Consider the following 24,324-nt stretch of genomic DNA (forward strand, 5'->3'; position numbering starts at 1 on the left):
AAACCAAATTTTAAAAATAAAATCAGTTTTAAAATAGATTGTTTGATACAATGATGACATAAAACATATTATTGTACAATAATATTTCAATCTGGGCTATATTTGCATATTTGACATCTGAGATCTGAACATGTTTGAGCCCTCCATCAGGTAAAGCGCTATCCACTTCTTCTCCAGATATCATTGAGTCAATATCAACCAAATTTGGCAAAGAGTATTCCTTGGGTTTTATGTGGCAATATATCTGAAAATAAAACTTAAAACCTTTCTCTCAAGATCGATTGGGTCATAATTAGTCATATCAATATGGAAGCATCATCAGGAAGTGAAGATTGAATTTTTTGGTCCCCGAAAGAGTAGGGCTACAATACAGCATCTAAGGTTTACATAGGGATATGTAGTAATCTGCCATTGACTGCTAGGCTATGCTTAGTCATGTTGGTTCAAATTCGGTTGAGACATGACCCTGTGGGGCTAAGGTGGGGTTCATAAAATAAGTTCAAAAGTGTTCGGGGCAAAATCTCATAACGAAGAAAAACGGTCATTGTGACTCGGGTGAGAAATGTGGCCCATACGTGTGTATGTATGTGTGTGTGATTGTGATTATGTGTGTAAAAAGTATTTTGCATTATATTTGGATTATCTTCTAGTGCCCGTATACACAAGTATTTATTTCAGTACATAGTATGCCTCTTTATTATCTTTTTAAAAATTGTTCATAAAGACGGAAAGCTTTAGTTGTTTTAAAAAGTTGCCCAAGTTGACCTGAAAAGAAACCCTTGTTGGTCATATTAAATATCAAAACCGCAATGGAATTGGAGACGAAATAACGGTTTCAATATCCGTAATGCGGAAGAAAAGAATAAAAGAAGGTATTACAAAATACAGATTTTATTCAATTATAGCACATGGGTCCGGAAAAAGGCAAAATGCACTTATAAAAAAGTGTGTTAGGTATGTATTATCGCTTCGGTCTAAGAGTCCATATGAATATATAATAAGTTTGATCACGGTCTGACTGAGAAAGGATAAACGAATATGCAATGTGCAATCACAATTGCCCTACATGTTGAATAATTTGAATGAACCAAAAAGGCAACTTTCAGATTACTTGGTCTCAAAATTTTATTCAAATCACGAACTCCCGAGAAAAAAAGTGCGTTGGGTTTGTATTATCGCTTCGGTCTAAGAGTCCATATCAATATATAATAAGTTTGATCACGGTCTGACTGAGCAAGGATAAACGAATATGCAATGTGCAGTCACAATTTCCCTATATATTGAATAATTTGAGGGAACCAAAAAAGGCAACTTTCAGATTACTTGATCTGAAAATTTTATTCAAATCACGAACTCCCGAGAAAAAAAATCGTCACAACTGTTTAAACGAAATCATTGTTCGATAAATATTGCAGGGGAAACATTTTTCTGAAAGATGGACAGTCATCCGGGCTTTGGAGTTGCAGATTACTGTATTTTTGGAGCCTCAGTGATCATTTCCTTGGGAATCGGAATCTTTTATGCATTTTCCGGTGGAAGACAGCGCACGGCTGACGAGTATTTGGTCGGCAACCGTCAAATGAAGATGCTGCCTCTTACTCTGTCCCTGGTGGTGTCTTTCGAGTCCTCCATCATGATGCTTGGGCTTCCCGCGGAGACATATGTCTATGGACTTCAGTACATATGGTACAATGTGGGAGTCATGGCCGGTCTTTTTATTGGTGTTTTAATTGTGGTGCCTTTGATTTATCCCTTAAAGCTAACCAGCGTGTATGAGGTAGGTATTAGGATTCAATGAGATCAACAAGTGGCGGATCTAGAATGGGGTTACGGGACTGCAACCCACTTCCCAATCTGTTGAATTTAATAAAAGCAACAAAAGTTAAGTTGAGAATTTTCGTGAGGGCGATACACTAAGAAACTGGATACGGACATTCAAATATGCAGTACATTTTGAAATATATCATCAAAATCATGTTACAGTTTTAGACACATTTAACATCCCAGTCAATGGGATGGATGAATATAAAGTTACATGTACCGTACCTATACTGGATTCCTAAACTTCACAAACACCATTACAAAGATACATCGCTAGATCCTGTTCATGATCTACTAAGCCCCCTATCTTTGATCCCTACGAAAATATTAACAGGTGTGAAGGAGAAACTTCAAATGTACTGTTTGTGTCAATGCATGTGCCAGAAGTAATGTAAATCAAATATGGATTATAAAATATTGTGAAGAACGTTTAGTAAAATTCAAATCGAATAAATTATGTAAAAATGTTTAACTTTTCAAGACCCTACACGACCATTCCTCACTATCAATTAAAGAGTAAACATTTTGGTATCATAGACAGTTGCTTCTTTAACAAAATTGGAAAAAGGAAATATTCATATCTAGTGATTAGTCATCCAAAGAATTACTTGAACCACTCTGATATACTCTGAAGTTGAATTAGATATATGATGAAGTTCCTCATTAACAATATCTTCGTAGTCTTTGGTGATCAGGTGTTCCAACAGTCTATTAAAAATCCCATGGATAAGAATGAAGCTCTATTGTTAGCTGACCTGTTTTTATATTCTTATGAAGCAGAGTTTATTCAAAAGCCTCTACATGAGAAAAAAATATCTTGCTGTGGTCTTCAATTCGACATCTAGATATATCGACGACGTTTCATTTATTAACAATAATAAGTTTCATTCATATGTCGATTCAATACAGTGGAGCCTCGGTAATCCGGACGACATTAATCCGGACGCTTCACCTTCCGGACGATTTTTTAGGAAAAGGAATATTTGTACGTTATTTTGCATCATTAATCCGGATATTCGCGTTCCGGATCCGGATGGTCATTCTTTACTACAAAATGTTAAAATGCATTGAAAATTGTACCGTTACTTGATGTGTATGATGATATCTCGGTTAGATAACACGTGCCGATTGTATTGTTTTATGTGATGACAATGTATTGCCAATCTTTGCACATAAGATCGGTCATGCGTGTAGTGTTGAATTCTCCAAATAAATCTGTAGCATATTATTCTCTAGTCTTGATCAATAGTCTAATAGTATTAATTAATTATACATCATACCGTAATGATATGTTTTATCAAACTGCTACATATATCAGTTGTACTGATTCGTAAATTGATATCGGTTTATTCAAATCTAAAGAGTGTAGATTATATATACTTCTAGATTCTGGATTTTATAGTGTTGATTGGCGTGAAATATATATGCATGTTCATGCCCATGTATATGTAGTAAGTATAAAATTCTTAAATCAACTTTGGAAGACGAAGATTGGTTTAACAGATTGCCGAACTCATGAATCGTGACAGATGGAAATGATCGGCCTCTTTAAGAATTAAAAATGTGATGAAATGTTTGAAGTGTCAATGATTATTTTAATTACTAATGATTTATTTATAGTCACATATAGTGCTTCATTATTTGTTTTAGTGCATACGGTACACAGTTTTGTATATTTATTTGTAGTGCAAATACACTGCACACGTAGATTTCAATTATAGTGCTTTGAAATGCATGTAAATGTTAACATTATCATGCTTTATTTACTAATGCAAATGGTTAAATCCAATGATAGAATGTGTTTAATTCACTGCCCATCAATAAAGTAGGCACATTGGTTACTTATGTAAAGATAGAAAATATGCGATTCAGTTATGTAGACGCTTCATTTATCCGGACGATTTTGCTGGGATCCAAAGTGTTGGATATTTTATTGAAAATAAATATGAAGAAAAAACTACTTGTAACAACTCAACAGTGACAAACTGGGATTATGTTCAATACTTTGAAATTATAAAGTGATATTTTAATACGCTGTCGATTTCATTAAAATCTCCAACATCATTTCAGATTGATTGTATAGTTTTTAACGTCCCACTGGAGAATTTTTAATCATATGGAGACGTCATCATTGCCGGTGAAGGGCTGCAAAATTTAGGCCTATGACCGGCACTTACTGTCTTTGAGCAGGGAAGGATCTTTATCATGCCACACCTGCTGTGACATGGGGCCTCTGGTTTTGCAGTTTTACCTGAAGGTCGCCTCTTATGACAAGCAAAATAATGTAAAATATAAAAACCCAAAACAAAGTGTAAAACATGTATACAGTACAACAAAAAAGTTCGCTTTCAAAAAGATGCACGAATTGTCATTTATTGAGATGAAAATGTAAATTGAAAGATTACCCGGACATTCATTATACATTTGGAACAAAAATAAAGATTCATAATGATATAAAACGTCATTAATATTTATTCCAAAAGAGGAAATGAAGGGATATTGTTGATTACATCTTTTTTTAAAAACTGAAGGCAATGTACAGTGTACATGTATGTGCATTATGTGAAACTTCTCATTTCTCCAAAATGAATTAATTTCGACAAAAATCCGTCCTTAGAACTTTTCTGAATTTGACGACATGTCAGCTATTGGGACGTCAAATTCATGGAGTCGATCAATATGGTTCATATCTATTACTCACGCTCAACCTAGAAGGATTTTACAAACACGAACGTCTCGAGATCTATAATTTAACAGGAAAATAGTTGTTCAACATCAAATTAGATTCGACTATTGAGATTATCAGATATAGAAAAAACCTTCCTTCATTTACTGAATGGAATAAGTTACTATTAATTACTCAATGTTATCATTTTTTCTTTCTTTCTAGTATATGGAGCTGCGTTTTCAATCAAAATGGGTTCGAATATTCGCGATGATACAAGGGACCCTGTATTACGTAAGAATGAAATACAATGTTAATAGTAAATAGGATACAATGTTCAATGTTCAAGGACTACGGGTTTTAACAAGCAAGTATGTCCCTGAATTTGGAATTTGTAATTTGTTTTGATTTGTGTGAAATTTAGTAATTCCTATTTTGAAATTTTTTCAAACGAAAATAAAAAATTGAATTTCATAAAACTGATTTTCATTTCATAAGCAAACTACAAACATTATATGATGTATGTTCCTAATTAACAATACTGGAGTTTACTTTGCAGATCTTCTATATGGGCATTGTGCTGTTTGGTCCCGCTACTGCTTTGGAGTCAGGTTTGTAGAAAGCACTGCTGTAGAGGCTATTATTTCCCATAACGTATGACAATAATACAAACGAATAAATTCAAAATACTGTAAGCCGGGAAATCCAGTGTGAACCTTGAATTTAGGGTTAACCGGGAAATTGTCACTTCTTGATATTTTCGTCGACTCAAAAAGGATTTCGTTTTGCTTTAGATTCGCTGCAAAAAATTTGATTTAAGGAAATAAGTCGATTTGAATTTACTCAGTTTAAAAAACCCAATAAGCATGAAAAGATGAAGATAACGAACAGCGATCAATTTCATAATTCCCATAATGAATACCAAATTAAGGGCAAACATGGACCCTGGACATGCCCGGGGTGGTATCAAGTGCATAGGAGGAGCAAGCCTCCCCTGTCGTTCGGTAACATCCACTACGATCCCTATATTTCGATCAGGTAAATGAAGTAATCCGCAGTCAAAATCAGTGTGTAAAGAGCAGCCTAATAATTGATATGAAACACGTTATACAGGATTTGACTCAATGACAGGTTGTATTGGCAAACTAGATCGTTTTAACGACCGTAAAATTTGCAAAATGCGGACTTTAAACAAGACTGTTCAAACCAATGTAACATTAACTTGTTTGTCTCTCAACTGATTCGATATGCAAGAGCTTATTCTGCGTATGATCATTTTTTAAATCGCTACTGATACGCAGAAGGATAAAACGTTTGCTCAACTAGGACCTAAGGTCATCTGCTCATTCACAACATCCAATCTGTTTACTCCGCTACAAAATATAGTGCAATGAAACTGCAAAAGTGAAAGTAGAATAAAAAGTACTACTCTGAATCCTTTACAAATGTAATCTACCAACAGAAAATACATTTCTTTAAAGAATAACCATCTGATTTTAAGAAATAAACAATAGGGGAAATCCAAGCAACATTGACAGATATATTTTAAGATATATTTGGCAATGGAGTTATTTAGGTGACCTCTGGTCTCCCTAATGATATGCCATGTTAAGCAACCTTATGAATATAACACAGAATATATCAGAATATGTCTTGTCCTGCAAGCTGGGATCGGGGGATCATGCCTCTCTGTTTTCACTGATTCTTTAAGATATGCATGTATGATATTATGTTTTAGTAATAAATTACGTTAGGTGACCTCTAGTCTCCCTAATAATGTTTCATACCACAATAGGCGACCTTGTCAATATAACACTCTAGCTAAACTCTGGTCTTCTTCATTAATATTACAGAATAGGTGTTCCCTGATTCCCATCCGCATGTAGGAGTCTAGCTGGGGTGGGTTGGAGTTAAGCCCCCCCCCCCTCCCCGAATGAATTTTCACTTATTAAATTAATAAAATTACCAAAAATAGAAACATACCCATGGTAAATTGCTTATGAGAATCAAATATATGCAGACGAGCAAGTTTTCCTATCCCCCTCCCCCGAAGAAATATATTTCGTGGATATGGATAATTTGTGTCCTTTCTGCTTGTCAAACACTTCACAGGAATTTGCAACATATTATCTTCCTACTGATGTACAACATTAGGTTATCTTTGGTCTCCACATATGGTGACATCTGATGTTCATATTGATATACAGCATTACCTGATCTTCGGTCTCCGAAAGGATCCCTACGGATAAACCTCTTTTCACAGTCCTTTATGTTCTTACTTTAAACGCCTTTTGGAAAGTGTCATCTTCATATCTATGTCAAACAGTATGTGTTCACTGGCCTCCATATTGGTATACCACATTAGGTGACATTTGGTCTCTTTATAGAAAGACTTCTGGTTCAGGTATCAAGATCGAAATCTCCCTATTCATGGGTCATATTTTCGGTGACTTCTGGTCTCTGTATTGATTAACGAAACCATTACTACTTTGATTTAGGACTTAAGGTGATCTCTGGTCTCCTTATGGATATTCCACTTAAGGTAAACCCTGGTCTCCCTACAGTAGCTGACTTCTGTTGAATCTCCATCTTGTAAAATGACATAAGGTGACCTATGGTCTCCCATTTTCACACACACATTCAATTGGTGATCTCTGGTCTCCCCAATCATAGAACACTCTAGTTCACCTTTTGTCTCCATACATGTAGTATCCGTTTTAAAAACAACACATTTGGCGTCTTATGGTCTCCATACTGATACTCCATGTTGGATGACCCCTTGTTTCCGCACCAATAACCGTTGATCTCCCTATTCATGTTCCACATATGGTGACCTCTGATGTCCATATCGATATAAAACAAACTGTTCTTATAGGCTTTCAACTGGAGAATAAGCAGACGTACTAAATTAGATATATCCTCTGTTCTTCCTGAAGGTGGGGATTTTTAAAACACTCTGTTTCAGCAATAAAATGTCTTAAGTAGACCAAGTACTGAAATCTCAAGCTTCGTGTACATCTACCTTTTTCATTTTCAGAATTTAATACCATTTTTTTGGGTTGTTACAGCAACCATCAAATTGAGGATTTGTTGCTGCTGCTTCATGAAAATGTTGCCTAGGAGTACATCAAATGAATTGCTATCAAATATACTGCCTTTAAAAAATAATCGTTAAAATTAATAGATCATTTACAAAATGGTGGAAAGAATTTCTTCGTGAAAATTATTTTTAAATTAGCCCTTATTACTTCACCTAAGCCAAAGGTTGAAGTGAGAATTTCTGATCAAAATCCCGACCTTTGATAAAGCTTATAAATTATGTAGAAATTTTCGCCTAGTGTATGTTTATTTCTGCAGAACAGCAATGTCATATTAGTCAGAACGTGACTTTTTTTATGTCTATAATTTCTTTATCTCCTGATGAAGAACAGGTCGGCCAACGGGACTCAGGTAAGCGTTATGGCCCATCGGCCTTTTAACAATGTTACAATAATAAGAACTTTCTTGGTAAAATTTTTAATCGTTCAACAGGGGATGCTAGGCACCTGATCTCACCTCTGAAATTTCCGGGGTTCGTGTTCATGCCCTGTTCACAGATTTGTATTGTTTGTAGTTTCTTATGAGATCGAGCACTGTTCGTTATCTCCTTTTTTCGTTTCTAGCTAGCTTATAGAGGTTAGAATAAGTACATCAGAAATGTTCCTGTATGTGCAATACAATAGGAAAACATCAATGTAAGATATGTTTTTAAATACTTTAATGAGGAGTATGAAATCATCTTAAAACATGGTTTTCCACATCACCTTTCAAAGTTGTCAAATCGTTGTGCATTTTTAAATGTATAATTTCATATAATACTGATCAAAATCGTTTTTTCCTTGGTAATCAATATTTACAGAAAAAATTATATTATAACATGATTAAGAATAATAATACGGTAATGAGTAGTGCTAATTGTAACGGTGTTCCTCGCAGATATTCCAATACAGCTCCTCTATGTTACTCCATTCTATAGCAGCTTCAATGATTTCATTTGTAAATATATCTACATTTTTCCCAAACTATTTATCGAAAAGTAAAATCGGTATAAGTATTAACCAATCAAATTTCATGACATATACAAGCACATATTTCTAGATTTCTCATAAAAATCTTCTTAAAGAGACCCACTATAAATTTCTATGTGTTAAGTCTCAAAGATTTACATTGAGAAATGAACTGTGAGAGATAGATCCATTTAGTATAACTAAATCCATTTAAGTATTAGCCAATCAGAATGACTGTTTTAAAGAAATTTATATTTCAAATTGTAGAATCTCATGATATATGCCTATATTTTAAATTTCAAAGCATTTTTTTAAGAAAAAAGAAAAAGAAAAAACAATGATTTTTGTGTAAGCCAACCAGAATGAAGCGCAAGTGCATCCCGGGCTTTCTTGCTAATTCAACCACATAATCTTGTTTCCACTACTAATCTATGTCAATATTCTGCATTTTAAAGCATTTTGTTTCAAAAAATGGGAAAGTTAAAACTATTTTAATTAAATCAGTGATTTCAATCATCGCACATGCTTAAACACATGCATGCATGTGAGTAAAAAATGACCTTCGTTCTGCACATCTACACAAAATGCCTAATAACCCTGAAACGGTTTCATCTCATTTGGATGAGCAGTTCTATTAGAACAATTGCGGAGAAAAAAATTCGGGGAAGAAAGGAAAAAAGAAGAATAAACAGAGTATAAACATATTATTTTCAAGCATAAAAATAGTTTGGAATGCAACTATCTGTTAAAATCATCGAAATCAATATGCATGCCTGTCATAAAACTGGATTGCATCAGAAGATGAACACAGGTTGATTTATTCTCCTGAAAAGAGAAATAGGAAAACATAAATATTCATATACTTATGTTCTGCAAAACAGGGTTGAAAGCATATTAAATTTGTTTCCAATTAAGGCTTTCCTCTGGAAGGCTTAATTGTTTTATTGTCATGTCCTTTAATTTGCCATTTCCTAACATCATAGCTATATGGACGAACTTGCAAAGTGTAAGATACTTACAAATGTAAGAACTTTAAAGAATCAAAGAGGGAAATTAGTAGCTGAGAACATGCTGAGGGCAGGAAGGGACAAAAGCATAAAGTGGATCACAAGGACAGAATGTAGAGTTCCTTCTCAAAGCAGTCCTGAAAAGCTGTATGATGTTGATATTGCCAACATGAATGGCAATTATCCAACATATACTGAAGGAGGTAATGGGTTAACGACAATTTCCAAAGACGTAGCGTAGTTGAGTCTTCTACACTGAGTTTTCTCTGTAAAACAAACAATCAATGATAGCATGCTACTTTGACGTTGACAATTATGACCTACATGTATCACATGAAAGGTGAAGATAACGAACAGTGATCAATCTCATAGCTCCCACAAGCAATACAAAATAGATAGTTGAGCAAACACGTACCCCTGGATACACCAGAGGTAGGATCAGGTGATTAGGAGGAGTAAGCATCCCCTGTCGACCGGCCACACCTGTCGAGAGCCCTATATCCTGATCAAGTAAACTGAGTTATTCTTAGTCAAAATCAATGTACCTTTTATTGGATCTTTCCATTTTCTGTGTTTTTCTTACGTTTATTAATTGCTAGCATTAAAATTATCAGTCTATATTTCTTTTCCTGACGGAGTGATTTTTTGTTTCAATGCTTACAGATGAATAAATTTAAATCATTATATATACTTTAGTGGGACCATATCGATGAAGGGAAATTGTTCCCAACTTGTTGATTAATGGTTCTACAAAGGTTATGATATAATGATCATATAAGGGTTACTCCTGGTCACCCATTGATGCAATGGTTATATAAAGGTTACCTTTGGTCACCCATTGATGTAATGATCATATAAGGGTTTCCTTTGGTCACCCAATGATATGAATATCATATAATGCTTACCTCTGGTCACCCACCGATGTAATGGTCACACAAAGGCTACCTCTGGTCACCCATCGCTATAAATGTCATCTAAGGGTTACCTCTGGTCAACCGTTGAGATAAATGCCATATAAGGATTAATTACCTCTGGTCACCCTATGATGTAATGGCCATGAAAGGGTTACCTCGGGTCACCCAACGATGTAAATATAATGTAAGGTTACCTCTGAGCACCCAATGATGTAAATTTCATATAAGGGTTATTTCCTACCTCCGGTCACCCATTGATATTATGGTCATACAAGGGTTACTTCTGGTCACCTATTGATATAAATGTCATATAAGGGTTTCCTCTGGTCACTCGTTGAGGTAAATGCAATATAAGGATTAATTACCTCTGGACATTCTATGATGTAAGGCCATGAAAGGGTTACCTCGGGTCACTCAACGATGTAAATATGATATAATGTTACCTCTGAGCACTCAATGATGTAAATTTCATATAAGGGTTACCTCTGGTCACCCACTGATGTAATGGTCATAAAAGGGTTTCATCTGGTCACCCATTAATGCAATGCCATATAAAGGCTACCTCTGGTCACCCATTGATGTAAATATCATATAAGGGTTACCTCTGGTCATCCATTGATGTAAAGCCATAAAAGGGTTACCTCCGGTCACCCATTGATGTTATGGTCACACCAGGGTTACTTCTGGTCACCTATTGATATAAATATCATATTAGGATTTCCTCTTGTAATCCATTTATGTAAATGTCATATAAGGATTACCTCTGGTTACCATTTGATGTAATGGTCATACAAGGGTTACCTCTGGTCACCCATTGATATAAATATCATATAAGGGTTTCATTTGGTTACCCAATGATGTAAATATCATAAAAAGTTACCTCTGGTCACCCAATGATGTAAATGTCATATAAGGGTTACCTCTGGTCACCCATTAATGTAATGGTCATACAAGGGCTACATCTAGTCACCCATTGATATAAATGTCATATAAGGGTTTCATCTGGTCACCCATTAATGTAATGCAGTATAAGGGTAACTTTGGACACCCAATGATGTAAATATCATATAAGGATTACGTCTCGTCACCGTTTGATGTAATTGTGGTAATTGTACTTGGTTTAGTTTTATATTTTATATTGCCATTCACATTCATTCACTTCAATACATATTGCTCTGCGCTACTTACTAACTTTGTGTTGTGTGTTAAAGAAACCTAAACACTCCTTTTAAATATAATGGTTTAATCCGTAAGGGTCCAGTTAAAACATAACTTGGATTAGTTCATGTATCTCTTAGGTGTCATACTTGTCTTAGTATTTTGTTCTAGCCAATAGGAAATCCTGGCGGGAATTCCTGAGTTCTTTTTATGAAATAGTTCAGGAAATCTAGTTTTGAAAGAGATTCCAAAGGGTGTTGCCATTATTGAGTTCTTAAAAGTATAAAGTATATATTTAATTTATAGAGGATTTGCTAAGTAGTTGATAGTTTTACTATATGATTAAATGCAAATAACGAATTTAAATAAGTAATTAAATTTTTCTTTATTCATAAAACTTGGGTGCAAATCATGAGTGAAAGATTTACTGAAAGTAGAATTGTGGAAAAACATAATTTCTATTCTTTAAGTAAATAATGAGTTTTAAGTAATTTAAATGCGCAGAGTGATATATGTGTACATAATTTAGTATTTTAATAATTATTCAATAGGTCATCATAAAAGAGTTTAAGCAGCTTCACCTTTATTTCGGAAGCTGTAGCCTAGTTCCATAAACTGGTATGTACAAATGCAATTTACTGCAGTACATTATATTCATTTTTTGGAATATCAATTACTTATAATTGATAGTTCAAAGAGTTATTTCCTTTGACGAAATGATGACCAATAGATATATGTGCATCGTTGCATATGTCATCTGAAGATAAATGTGGACATCACCTCCTTAGGTGTGGTGAAAATATGCCTAGTAGATAAGAAAATTTACAAACAGACAGACAACTAATCAAAAAAGCTCATTTTATTCTTTAGCTCCGGTGAGCTAAACATTTCACCTTAACACTGTTGTAGCATCATGAAATATAATCAACCGTAACATAATTTTCATGTCTGAAATCAATAGGTGACCAGAGGTCACCCTCTATGTGCAACATTATCTTACAATTATCTGTAAACAAATTACAAATAAATATTCCAAGTTCAATTTCACTGCATTGTATTTATTATATAAGCTAGGTTTATATCACATTTTCGTATTTGGGAAAATCTGGGAGATGCAGATAACAGTGAATTATCATTTTCAAAGTTAGGCTATTTTTTGCTAAAAACAATTATGACATGTAAATGATAAGTTATGCTCAATATTCATTTTTCTTTAGTAGTGTATAATAGACAGAGTCTGCATTGTACTTTCACATTTATGTTGGAATATTTTTGTGCGTAGTAAACTGTGTAGAAAATAGGGTGACCCGGGGTCATACTAAAATGTGCTGACCCCGGGTCCTATTTGAGGGTACGAATTATCCTTCTGCTACATGTATATGTGGCAGGAATTCAAAACTTTTTCTGCAAAACATGTCATACCTTTTTCAGTTTCTTCTTTGGATTACAAACTTACAACATCAGCAAACAGAGATGGTAAAATAATTGATATCACAGTAAATTCAGCATGAAACTCTGAAATGCTTTGCGGCTAATGGGTCCAGAAGTCACCATATGAAAAGGATAAATTTAGACCTATGGTAACCTATACATATTATGCAATTATGGAAAATGGTCCCCAAAATAAAGAGATTGCTTATACCTCTTTGTCAGTTGAGTCTTCTAGGTTGGGTTTTGTCTGTAAAACAAAGAATCAATGATTGCATGAGACTGTATGTGATACATGTAGGTCATAGTATTCAAAGTCAAAGCTTTCTTTTAAGCAATTCATGCAATACCTTTTTCAGTTCTCCCTTTGGGACACAAACCTACAACATCAGTAAACAGAGTCAGTAACATTTTATATTACAAATATAGCATGAAACTCTAATATACCTAGAGGCTTATGGGGCCAGAGGTCATCCAATAACAATCAAAGACGGGATATTGGGGCACCTATTTGTTATGTATTAATGGGACCAGAAAATATAAAGAATGCCTATAACTCTTTATATCATATACCTAGTAGTGTATCAGCCCTGATACACTTATCTTGGCTAGGGTGAGACAGCTGCAAGTAGGTAGGGCTGTCTCACCCTAAGGGCCGAGATATCTCTGTCTCGGCCCGTTGTCAAGGGGCTGTCTCGCCCTCAAATTTCAAATGGCTATTTCTTCTTTAATCTTTTGAAATCTAACATAACTACCTGGAAAAATGATGTTAGACACAATTTTTTTCATATATAATACTTTCTTCCACGACAAAATTTAATTTAAGCAGAAAAATTAAATAAAAACGTTTTTGAAAACAGCGCTAAATTGTAGCGAGTATCTAAGCAAAGAGGGGTAACCCAAGTAACAATTGTTTATTTAGAACAATTACACGTTTAACTTCATTTCAAAACAATCAACGTTCTAGGTGACAGAAAACAGTAGGAGGATTATGGAGGGTGATACTGAAGCATTTTCAGAAATCCCCGGTCCTAATGGAGATAAAATGTTAATTTACGGTAATCTTGATGTAGAAAACTCCCGAGGACTTGGCAATAAAACGAGAAAAGTAGAACCATTATCTTCCGACGTATTTCAACGACTTATAGATGCTAAACAGATGGGAAACGGTAAAAAAAAAAAACTTACTTCAGTATAAGGTAACATTCCTTAAGCAAAGAAATAGCAGCATCAGATCTGTAAACATTCCCGTTCATACGATGACCCACGTAAACAAAGTTCTACAACTCTTACAAATTATATGAAATATTGAAAACGGGCGAGTTTGGTAAATCCGAAAAAATAAATAAAAATCAGCAATGGAATAAAGCTACAAAACCCAGACTTTAGCATGTTTCACAATGTCAATAGTACTGGAAAGGTAACCATTAAAGTAAACTCTCTGAAGGAATGAAATAGTCAAATATCGTTGTACAGTATACCATGTATTTATGTTTGGGTCAATGACCACCCCCCCCTCCCCAATTTAAAAAAAATGTTTATCAACTTGTGTTTTAGGTATATGATATAAACAATATCACACTCTAATGTTGATCTCGGACCTGGGATTGCCCCTCGAGTGATCTCGGCCCTCGCCCTACGGGCTCGGGCCGAGATCAACTCTCGGGGCCAATCCCAGGTCCGAGATCAACATTAGAGTGTGATATTCTATATGTCAGTTGAGTCTTTAACACTGGTTTCTGTCTATAAAATAAACAATCAATGATGGCAGAGACTGTTGTGATACATGTACATGTATGTCATACTTTTATAAAGCAAGTCAAAACTCTTTTATGTAGAACATGTCATACCTTCGCTAGCTTTCTCTTTGGATAACAATCCTACAATATCATTAAATAGTCAGAATAATTAACATAAAAGAGGGCATATGTACATAAAACTTTCAAATGCTTAGAAACTATTGACGACAGAGTTTAACCAATGACAAGCATAAATGGGGACCTAATGGAACCTATACCTGATGCAGTAATGGAAAATAATTTGCTACCATTACCAGAAAATATGCAAAATTCTTTTACATTGGGATTCATTTGTATATCATAGCATAAAAATGTAGCTGGTACATGTATGTCATATATGTGGTAGGTATTCGAATCTTTTCAAGCAAAATATGACATACCTTAGTTTGATCTCTGGATTAAAACCCATTATCATCAGTAAACATAGGTATAGTGTTTATATCACAGCAAATCTAGAAGGAAACTCCTATATGCTTAGAGGCTTCAGGTGCCAGAGGTCACCCAAACACAAGCTGACTCGAGGACCTCAGGTCACCGTTCAGTAATGAAAATATACAGAATACCTTTACATCTTTTTCAGTTGTGTCTTGTATGCTGGGTTATGTCTGTAAAATTAAAATTCAATGATAGCATAAGACTGTAAGTGATACTTGTATGTAGTAGTTTTCATAGAAAGTCAAAGCTTTTTATGTAAAACATGTCATACCTTTTCCAGTTTTCCCTTTTGATTACAATAGTACAACATCAGGAAACAAAAAACAGTATAATATTTATATAACAGGGAATCTAGCATGGTACTCGTATATTATAAATTAGGCTTCTGATTAACATTAAAACGTACATAGTAATAACATTGTTGCAACATGAAAAGTTTATGTTATTTTGCAATTTGTTGCAATATTTAAAATTCATACAAGTATTGTCACATTAAAATGCTCTTCTTTGTCTGTGGGTTCATTTCCTGATTCCAATTTCCTTTTCTGTTAAATGGACATGATTCAAATGAAATAGTTCACATACTTTCTTTGTTTGAACATTAAAATATCAAAACTACTGCAAAATACTATTTTTAAGAAAGGGGTTGGGGCTGTACTAAGGAAGATTGATAATAAATTTTGACAAAAGTTAGGCAGTAATAGTTAAACCATTGTGAACCGTTGGGAAGAAATTAACCCTATTAACATTTTAATACTAATTAAAAACTTAGATAAAGGAAAACATTTTAATGAATCAAATTAGTGGATCAGTAGATGCAAAAATCCGTGCGACACAAGACTTATACTGACTATACTAAAATACTTGCAAAGTTCATGAAGGGGTACAACTGTACATTTATCTCTGTTTTCTATAATAAAGCATACCCCCCCCCACACACACACACACACACATCTTCGTGCTACTCACAGGCCACATCCACAAAACAGTGAGATATCATACCATACTAAAAGAAAAAAAACCTTCCAAATTCATGAAGGGGCACAACTGTAGAGTTATCTCTTTTTTCTATAGTAAAACATATTGGGACACCACCCTACCCCCAAACACACCTCTACGAGCTACTTATAGACCCGATCTGACATATCAACTTACCTGTGCTCTTGTGTTTAAAAGACATTCTCTTTTTCCCGATTTCCGTCTCTGCAGCAGAAAAAAGAAAGTACATTTACATTCTTATCTTCACTGGTAAAAGAGTTCCATAAGTGCTCATTAATACACACATTTTGGAGAACTATTTTCGGGTTACCTCAGGTCCTAGTTGAGCATACGTTTTATCCTTCTGCTACTGACACACAAGTTGATGGTGCAGGGCTTTCAACAGTCTAGTTTCAACTAGGGGACCGTGTTTGCCTAACTCTCCATTTTGTATTGCTTATAAGAGTTATGATATTGATGACTGTTCGTTATCTTCATTCAATTCTCGATCCTAACGAAAATCGGTATTAAAATTATTCCTATATTTAATAGATCTTAAATACTTCATGAGACCTAATGTTATTTAAAAAGAAAATTAATTTCAAAGTCAGTAAAACGTAAAAATATAAACGTTGAATAACTTTCTTTCTATTCCTTTTAAAGTCACAGACTTACCATATTGGGCTTCCGTCCTAGCAGTCGCCTTGGCAGCCATGTTGTACACATCCATTGTGAGATATTTTTAGATGTTTGTTCTTTCAATTTGATGATTGCTATTTGTTCAAGGGAACGCAATATCCGTCTCCAAATTTCGTAATCTTTATTTGTTGCACCGGTCGTAGAATATTTAGGGTCTTGTTGACATTTGGGGTATTGATTTCAGGGCGGAATAAAAGCGGTGATTTGGACGGACGTCTTCCAGACCGTGGTAATGATGACGGGGATAGCGGCCATTTTAATTCAGGTAAATATAGACCAGCTTAATGATGACATAGTTTCATTTGGCAATTTGATAAACAATGGTTTTCAAACCTGTAGAAAACAATTTCAAGAATGAGACAGTTTGATGCTTTTCGTGATGTTTTCCAAATCTTTGAAAAGTTTATAACTTGTTTAATTGAAATATCATTTTAGGGAACCATCTCTGCTGGAGGTGTAGGAAATGTGTTCAATATCAACAAAGCTACAAAAAGATTAGATATAATAGAGTATGTGATGGCATTTCAATGCACTCTCATGAGCATATAATTAATGTTTCTAACGCGTGATTTATTTTTTAGTAATTTAGAACTATATGTAAAAAAAAATGCAAACACTTTAAAGCTAAATTCATTAAAATAGAATGACAAAGGCTATTCGATGACCATAAGACAATCTTGTTGTTCCATTGATAAATGACAGAGAAAAATTTATTATACGAGATAATCAGCAGATGTATTGTGTTGCAGCTTTAACCCCAATCCATTTGTCCGACACACGTTCTGGACATTGTTTATTGGGAATTCGATTAAAAAGATTAGTCTTTGCTTCAATCCATCCTCTATACAGCGGATATCCTCAACATCCACGAAGAGCAGGGCCAGAAAGTATGTTAACTATAGTAGTACTCAATTCTATGAAAGCCCATTGGGATCAAACTATGGGAAAAATAACCAGAGATGTGTTATAACGCGACAAAAGACGCACGTACGTGAAGTGAAAAGGTGTTATAAAGCAGAGTGAAAGGTGTTATAACGGAAATAGTACGTAATTACGCAAAAATGCGTTATTACGTCTCTCAAATAGGTGTTATTTCGCCTTTCAAAATGGTTTTAACGCATATTGAAAGGTGTTATAACGCTAAAAGGCTTAATTGCGAGGGGAAAAGCGTTATTATGCCTGTCGTTTAAAGGAATTAATACCCCTTTATAAGACGAACGGCGTAATAACGCCTTTTGTAAAGATGTAATAACACTCTTTGAAAAGGCGTAATTACGCTTTTGTTTGCGTTGACATGCCTTTGAAACTGTATTATTACACCTCTTGATGACGTGACTTTAATTCACATTTGAATATCATGAAAGGATCTGCACGTTGAAGATTGTATTTATATTTCTAGGATACTTCTGATAGCCGCTCCAGTGTTTTGCATCACCCTCTCTCTGCCATTATTTGAAGGATTTGTTGCTTATGCATACTATTATACGAAACGCTGCGACCCCCTCACTTCTGGCCAAATCAAAAACCCCAACCAGGTATGCATATGGGACATAGCAAAATACATATCACATACTCCGGTTTCATTATTCTGCTTTGAACACAAATTCTTGCTTTGTTTTTGGAGAGACGAAATGCCTAGGAAAAGTATTAAGACCATAGTCACGGTAGTGTAGTAGTTAGAGCACTCACATCATCACTGGGATACCCAGGTACGACTCTCGACCCTGTGCCGGGTCAAACCTAAGACATTTAACACAGGACGTGACGTCGAGTCAAACCAAAGACGAAGACATTTAACACAGGAAGTGACGTTCCTTTGCGAATCGCCTAGGAAGAAAAGTGAAAGTTACGGATCTTTCGGATGTCGCTTTATAATGGGACCTGGATGGGTTTGGCACGATAAAAAGCCTCCATGGCTACTGCTTTCAGCGCCGTACATAGTCAAGATTTGTGGTGTTTCATCCACTCCTGTGGATGTCTGTATATGAGTGAAACATTCTTAGAATGGGATGTAAAGCGACGAGTACTCGTATAACAGAGAAACCAAAGTGTTGTAAATAACTGTTCTCTATGACACTAGTTCATCAAGAAGAGGTAATATACAAAGTAATATTATGTAACTATATGGATTAAGTTACCCAAATTGAAATCAATACGTCCAAAGAATAGACCTTGACATTCAGTTTCATAAATGTTTTTCTTTGGTAGATCATTCCTTATATGGTTCTTGAGATCTTTGAAAATCTCCCCGGAATGCCCGGATTATTCATGGCTTCTTTATTCAGCGCCTCATTAAGGTGATATCATGTTCAAATATAAAGTTACATGTGAACACATACATGTATTTTATAGCTAAGTTGAATACATTTCATTTTCACTGAATGCCACGAGAGGAATATATACTAATGACATTTCTTTATGAAGTTTTTGGAAAGACAGATCTTTGTTGAACAATAAGTAAACTAGAGAACATGTCTGAAATATCTCGTTTGCAATATTAGATATAACATTATTGCCTGATTATCTTGTATTGGGTAATTTATTTGAGATTTTTTTTCCAAAAAGTAGTTCGAAACTTTAGCACATTCTTTTTAGATGCAATTTTGTTTAACAAGTGTTTCATTTATATCAATAGAAATTTTCACGCTTTTTATTTTTGGGGAATTTACTACATCCGCCAAATAGTTTACATATCCAAATACCAAAATTAGTTGACATTTCAAAGAAACGGTCCAAACGTTCTTAAAACAAAAAATGAAAACTGATCAGAATATTTCTTTCAGTACCCTGTCCTCCGGTTTAAGTAGTTTAGCAGCAATGACCGCTGAGGACATTGTCAAGCAGATCTTTCCTTCCATCCCTGACTACCGAGTTACTATCTTGTCCAAGCTCTCGGGTAAATTATAATTGATAGAGACTAATTTATTTCAGATAAAGTAGTAGACATTTCTAGTTAATGTTATCTTACGTGTCTATGTATTGTGGACAGTGAATTGAAAGATGACGTGCTTGAGGGATGGATGAAAGGGTAATTTTAACAGTGATCACTGTCAGAACTCATATAAAGAATGCAAAATTAAGAGTAGAGCAACCATGGGCCCTTGGATATGACAGAGGTGGGATAAGGTGCCTAAATACTGTTTTTACACATACCTTCAGTTTGCTATAAGATGAAAATAACCAGAACTCTATATCAATGTACTGTGTTATCTTATGGGAAGTACTAGAATTCTGTTTAGAAGGTCTATCTATAACTGCATTGTAATAAAATTATCTAAAACTTTACTTACTTCATGGTTTGTTTCAGTTTTTCTCAACGGTTCACTTGCTATTGCCGTCTCATTTATGATAGCAGAAATTAAAGGACCCGTAGCTCAGGTATAAAATCTGTATTTATTGTTTACATCATATCCCCAATATCGAATACGTAATTAATATTGGTGTTTACATTCTAGATTTCTTGGCTGTGTTAATGGTAGTTACACTATTGTTTATATTCTAGATTTCCAATACAATTCTTGGCTGTTTTAATGGTAGTTTGTCCGGAATGTTTTTGTTTGCAGTATTTGTTCCGTGGTCCACGACGAAGGTATTTTTTCTCAATTTTTCATTTTCAGTACAATTTTAACCCTTTAAAAAATGGTATGTTATTTAAAATTAAGAAACCGCCTGTTTGCCCTGTTTCTTTTCAGTCTACATTATGCGGAGGAATAGCAAGCATTGTAGTTACATTTTGGATTTCAATGGGGAAAAATTTCTCGAAAACACTTCGGCGGGAACCGTGGCTGGAAATGCCACCTAATGATAATTGTGTTCACATGGTTGGAAACAGCTCGGTCCCGTTCAATATGTTCAACAATTCAACGTCTACTCAGTCCTTTCTTTCAAACGTATCCAGCGTGGCCGCCATTCCTACGGAAGACTATATACCGTATGTATTTTTATTACATTTCATCAGTAAAATACTGATATACATCAATTGAATAAAAATTGATATTTTCACAGTTGTTATTTTTACACTGTGAAAATGACAAAAGTGTTATTTTTACAGTGTGAAAATAACAACTGGGACTAATTGTAGCAATATGTAACCGCGATACACAAGACCACCTTCAATTTATGTTATCTACAAATAATGTTTTATGTTTTTAATTTAAATACCCCAAAATAATTGAAGCTTCAACTGGTGGGGGGGGGGGGGGTGTTGTTTGATCCGCTTATGAAAGCATACGCCTAAAATGCATTATGTCTGGGGAAATTTACCAAATGACTTCAGATCATATCGATTAACTGTGTGTGTGCATTTTACTGTGTTGGATTTAATTTGCGACTATGCTTCATACTATGGGAAGTTTTAATGTAGTTTAAAACTTTTACAAAAGCAAATACTGTAAATTATATAGCTTTTTCCTGATACATGACTTTTCTTTCTATCCGAGTGACTCAAGAGTCGATCTTGGGCTGTGAAGTAAACATTATGCCTACATATATATAGCCTACACATACATGTATCTCCACCTTGCGTTCAGTATAGTACACAAGAACCAAGATGGCGATTTCTCGCTTCATCGATATCTTTGCGCGGTGCAAGTGATTTCTATTTATCAGTGTTTATACAGGGACAGCTAAAAATGCTGAAGAAAAATGTAATAAACAGAAATATCAATGTTTTTAATGTTGTATATATAGAATGTATTTCACCCGTGAGACAAGATATTTTATGTTTACAATCGTGCTTCGCACTCGTGAAAATATCAACAACAAAGAAAGCGTGTCTCACTCGTGAAATAAATTCTATATCCAACAACCAAACCTTGAATATCCTTTATTTATTACATGGGCTGGGTGGAAAATTTAGAAACATCATAATTATTGATCCGTGAAAAACAATCAGCCAAGATTTAATGGTCCTAAAATTCTACAGATGAACGGAGTTTCTTGCCTCTAGGAAATCTTATGAGTATGTATGTTGATTGACCCGTGGTAAGACTGTAACGTTAGTACAACTTCATACATGTATGAGTGGTTAGAGCATCGCGCTCAAAATCACACGGCCTCTCACCTCTGTTGGCGCGGTTTCGAATCCCGCTCGCGCCGGTAAGTGAGAAAGTTTCCCAGTTTACTTTCGGAAGGTCGGTGGTCTCTTCCCAGGCACATTGTATCTGGATTCTCTCTTCTTCCAAAAAACCACTGGTGCCACCATATAACTGAAAAATTGTTGAGTGTGGTGGAAAACATCAATCAATCAATCAATTAATTATCAATTGTTTTGCCTTTGATATCTGATATTCATTACGCGTTTCAATTGTAAACAATGCGCGTAGGAATACAGATAACCATAGTATATATGTACGTCAATTTGAACGACCGGGAATTTTGACAGAAATGAAAAAAAAAAGTAACCTAAGAATTTGATATATATAAGGTTATGAATTCCAACGCTTCATGAAATGTGTTAATGAAATTCATTTTTTAGATATACGTGGCAAATATTGCATATATAGTTGCTTCTTTTCAAAGTAAGAGTGGAAAAGTTCTGAAATATTCATTTCTGCTAAAATATTGTTAAAAACTATTTCGGTGAATCTTTTTTTTTCTGTGTATATAATTTACACAGATTTTGAATCAAGAATGTGTTTTTGTTTCTGTCTCATATTATCATCTGGAACTTATCTTATTTACACAACAATGAGATGCAATGGTGTATTTTTAAAAAACATTTATCTATTCAGGTATTTTTATATTGTAGAGAAGGACTAGACAAAATATACGCCATCTCCTACATGTGGCTTGCGGCCATAGCGATTGTTATTTGCCTTGCTGTTGGTCTATTAAGTGCTTTGATTCTAGGTATTATTTGCAAGTCTTAACCAGATTGTTCACAAAAGAAAATATTTGTTGAGAGAATGTCAGTTTTGTTACTTAGCATCTCCTTTATTAAGAATTACTTGTAATTTCATTTCAGATAATTCGAATGATCACAAACCGGATGTGCGATTTATGTTACCATTTTTTGACGTTTTCATGTCATTCTTACCAAAGTCTTTGAGACAAAAACTCTACGCTGGACTACCGTTTGACAAGGTTAACAACTTACTAAAAAGTTCCATAATTGGTCTTCATCGATAAAGTATTACATGTGAATTTACTGATATTGCATCGTGTTTGTAAGATAGTATACACTGTATCAGTTTGCACAAAACTATTCACTTTGAATGTCATCTATTTTTAAAAGTTGTAACCTTTGAAAACACAACGTGTCCGCAAAACTGTTGCCTAAAGGGATCCAACTGTAGACACACCATTTAATGATTTTTGGGACAAAGTAAAAGTAAAATGTATGTAAAAGTTTTGCGTTTGATATTTACTTATTGGAATGGGTTTTTTGTGTGTGTATCAAGAGATTCGACGCATCTAAAGCTTAGAAAGTCCAGCAAAGTAGTTTCCACACTTTGTACAGTGTCAGTAATGTTTTATGTGTTGACAAGGTTCCACAGAATCTCGGTGTCTACATGATACCATGATACGGAACAAATCAAACTAACGTAAATTTCACCATAAGGTTGAGATATGTCTTTGACATATAATTAGAAAAGTTAATTTGATAATTCCCTTCAATCAATTAGAAGTAGATCTCTCGTTTTAAAAGTGTTTAATATTCTCAAACAAAATGGTCGCTTACTGTATAAGTTAGTCATGATGATTTTGTGTGATGGAGGTTATTGTTTGCATGATTTAATTTTTCTTGAATGAAAACCACAAAATGACATTGAAAATACAGTGCTGTAAGTAGTTTTCTATTTCAGCGGGAGGAACTGCTGAAAGATTATACACAACAACATTTCGTATTTACGAATATGGAGAAAAACATCGATACAAACGACAAAGACTGTCTCTCACCCCTGACCAATAATGCGGATGTGATGTCAGATGTTGATGAAACAAATGAAGAAGTGCAATTGGAACACTTTCTGCAGAAGAAGGCATAGAACTATCAAATTGACATGCCTGGGTTTTTCATGTTAAAGGGACTGATTCACGATTTTCCCCAAAATTATCTGTTTTACTTTTAATGATCAAAATCTATTGTCTAATGTGTTTAAAAGATTTAACATAAAAATGATGGTTATAAATTATCAAAGAAGCTCATTCTAAAGAGTTTATTACTTGTTTTGTAAACAAAGATTGTGATATGTTATTGTTTACAAAAGTTTCAAAAGAAATTCATATCGATCTAAGTTTATCATAACTTTCACATTTCAACCATTTTTGAGGTAAAATATGTCATCTAAAAGTTAAAATTTGTGACTATGCAAAATTAAGATGTTTTATATTATAAAATCAATAAAAGACTCGAGTCTTTGTTTACATAGC

At 34.4% G+C, this 24,324-nt stretch overlaps 1 protein-coding gene across 1 annotated transcript; it reads left to right on the forward strand.

The window, feature by feature from the left end:
- Positions 1-1,435: 1,435 nt before the first annotated feature.
- Positions 1,436-24,090, forward strand: LOC130050526 (sodium/iodide cotransporter-like). Its single transcript, XM_056150736.1, has 16 exons — positions 1,436-1,777; positions 4,712-4,780; positions 5,046-5,097; positions 16,915-16,982; positions 17,135-17,215; positions 17,386-17,459; positions 17,700-17,837; positions 18,350-18,485; positions 19,159-19,247; positions 19,734-19,846; positions 20,258-20,328; positions 20,453-20,539; positions 20,643-20,881; positions 22,700-22,800; positions 22,916-23,034; positions 23,757-24,090. Exons 1-16 carry the CDS (start codon positions 1,436-1,438, stop codon positions 23,937-23,939), a joined length of 1,962 nt encoding a protein of 653 aa, XP_056006711.1. The 3' UTR covers positions 23,940-24,090.
- Positions 24,091-24,324: the final 234 nt, after the last annotated feature.

This window comes from Ostrea edulis, chromosome 9 (assembly GCF_947568905.1).
Source record: "Ostrea edulis chromosome 9, xbOstEdul1.1, whole genome shotgun sequence".
Lineage (NCBI taxonomy): Eukaryota > Metazoa > Mollusca > Bivalvia > Ostreida > Ostreidae > Ostrea > Ostrea edulis.